The sequence below is a fragment of the Sciurus carolinensis genome, chromosome 3, assembly GCF_902686445.1.
Source record: "Sciurus carolinensis chromosome 3, mSciCar1.2, whole genome shotgun sequence".
Lineage (NCBI taxonomy): Eukaryota > Metazoa > Chordata > Mammalia > Rodentia > Sciuridae > Sciurus > Sciurus carolinensis.
Window position 1 is genome coordinate 18047459 of NC_062215.1, and position 1747 is coordinate 18049205.

The following is a 1747-nucleotide window of genomic DNA, read 5'->3' on the forward strand; positions in this document are numbered from 1 at the left end:
CACATTAAGTCTTTGAGAGCAGAGATGTCACTAATTGCACATGCATTTTATCTGTTTATTAGGCCCCGTGTGGGATGCAGCCTCTGAGAAAAGCACTTTGCACAGCTCAGAACCTATGGAAGCATGCCCGGCCTTGAGGGGGCTTCTAGGAATGCAAACGAGGAGCCCGAGCAGCCCTAATGAGCACACTGAAGGGGATCTGTAGGCTTTGAAGAGTGTTTTTAAAGAAGAGACTAGGTCTCACTTCTGTGGGAGGTTGTGAATGACCCCACTGGGGCAGAAGTCCTGAGAAGCCCATCTGGTCATAGCATCCCCACATCGTGGCCGCACAGCAGACTCCTCTCCCTCCCTGTTATGCACCAAGGCAATGCCCAATGCCCAATGGACTGGGCAACGCTGATGAAGACACAGGTGCTACTGAGTCTGAGTCCCTTCGAGAACACTCTCATGCAGACTCTCTGTTTAGTCTGTCCTCTAGCTGCCAGCCACCCCCCAACCAGGAAGGTTGAAATCAATGAAACGATCACTCACTTACTTGTTTATCAGTCTAATACTTATTAAAAACCTATTTGTGCTAGTCACTGGATTAGACATGGGGTTGACAAAGATGAATAGAAGGTTCTATACTCTCAGGATCTCAGAGTCAAGCTAACAGATCATCAGGATTTGGTCAATGATGGAGGGAAATACATGTCAGACCTCAGAGGAGGGAGGACTGGATGCTTATCTACCTTCATGTCTTAGTCCATCTGGTGCTGCTATAACAAAATACCACAACTGGCTAATTTATGAGGGAAAGAAATGTATGTCTTCCAGTTCTGGAGGTTGAGAAATTCAAGGTCAAGAGACACACATCTGTTTTCCTTGCCAACAGCACTCCTGCAAACATGGTGAACATTCCTAAAACCCGCTGGATGTTCTGTAAGAAGTGTGGCAAACACCAACCCCATAAAGTGACACAGTACAAGAAGGGCAAGGATTCTCTGTATGCACAGGGAAAGCAGCGTTATGACAGGAAACGTGTGTGTGGTGGGCAGATGAAGCCCATTTTCAGGAAAAAGGCTAAAACTACAAAGAAGATTGTGCTGAGGCTTGAGTGTGCTGAACCTAACTGCAGATCTAAGAAAATGCTGTCTATTAAGGATGCAAGCATTTTGAACTGGGAGGAGATAAGAAGAGAAAGGGCCAAGTGATCCAGTTCTAAGCTTCATTGTTTGTTTTGTTATAAAGATAATACAATGTTGAGGTTCTCTTCAAAAAAAAAAAGACCCACATCTGGTGAGGGTCTGCATGCTGTTGTCATTCTATGGCAGAAGGTAGAAGGCACAGGGGCAAGAGATGATACTCTAGAGAGAACCCAAAGAGTGGGGCAGAACTCATCCTTTTTATTAAGGACCTTCTACTCCCTTGATAACTTTCTCCATTCAGATTTGACAGATTAATGGATTAATTCATTCATTTTGAATGTCCATGACCTCATCACCTCTTATTAGGCCCCACCTCCCAACATCGTTGCATTGGGGTTAAGTTTCTAACCCTTGAACTTTGGGGGACACATTCAAACCATAACACTCCCCAGACTCACCCAAAGCCCCACCCCCATAGGTACCCTGCTTCCCAGCCGTGCCCAACACCTGCCTCCCCAGGTCATTGCTCTGGGCCTTTGCCCTACTCTGCTCTCCCTGAGGGATGCTCTCTCCTCACTGAAAAATCCCTACTCCTCCCCAAAGATTCAGCTCAAAATGAT

The 1747-nt window shown here is 46.2% G+C and overlaps 1 protein-coding gene across 1 annotated transcript; it reads left to right on the forward strand.

Annotated features, from left to right (window-relative positions):
- Positions 1 to 235: 235 nt before the first annotated feature.
- LOC124981172 (60S ribosomal protein L36a-like) lies at positions 236 to 1492 on the forward strand. The gene has a single exon (XM_047547352.1). It carries the CDS (start codon positions 789 to 791, stop codon positions 1191 to 1193), a length of 405 nt encoding a protein of 134 aa, XP_047403308.1. The 5' UTR covers positions 236 to 788; the 3' UTR covers positions 1194 to 1492.
- The last annotated feature ends 255 nt before the right edge of the window (positions 1493 to 1747 follow it).

Excerpts from the sequence above, each read along its gene's own strand:
- LOC124981172 (XM_047547352.1), top strand. The coding sequence starts at position 789 with ATGAGGGAAAGAAATGTATGTCTTCCAGTTCTGGAGGTTGAGAAATTC.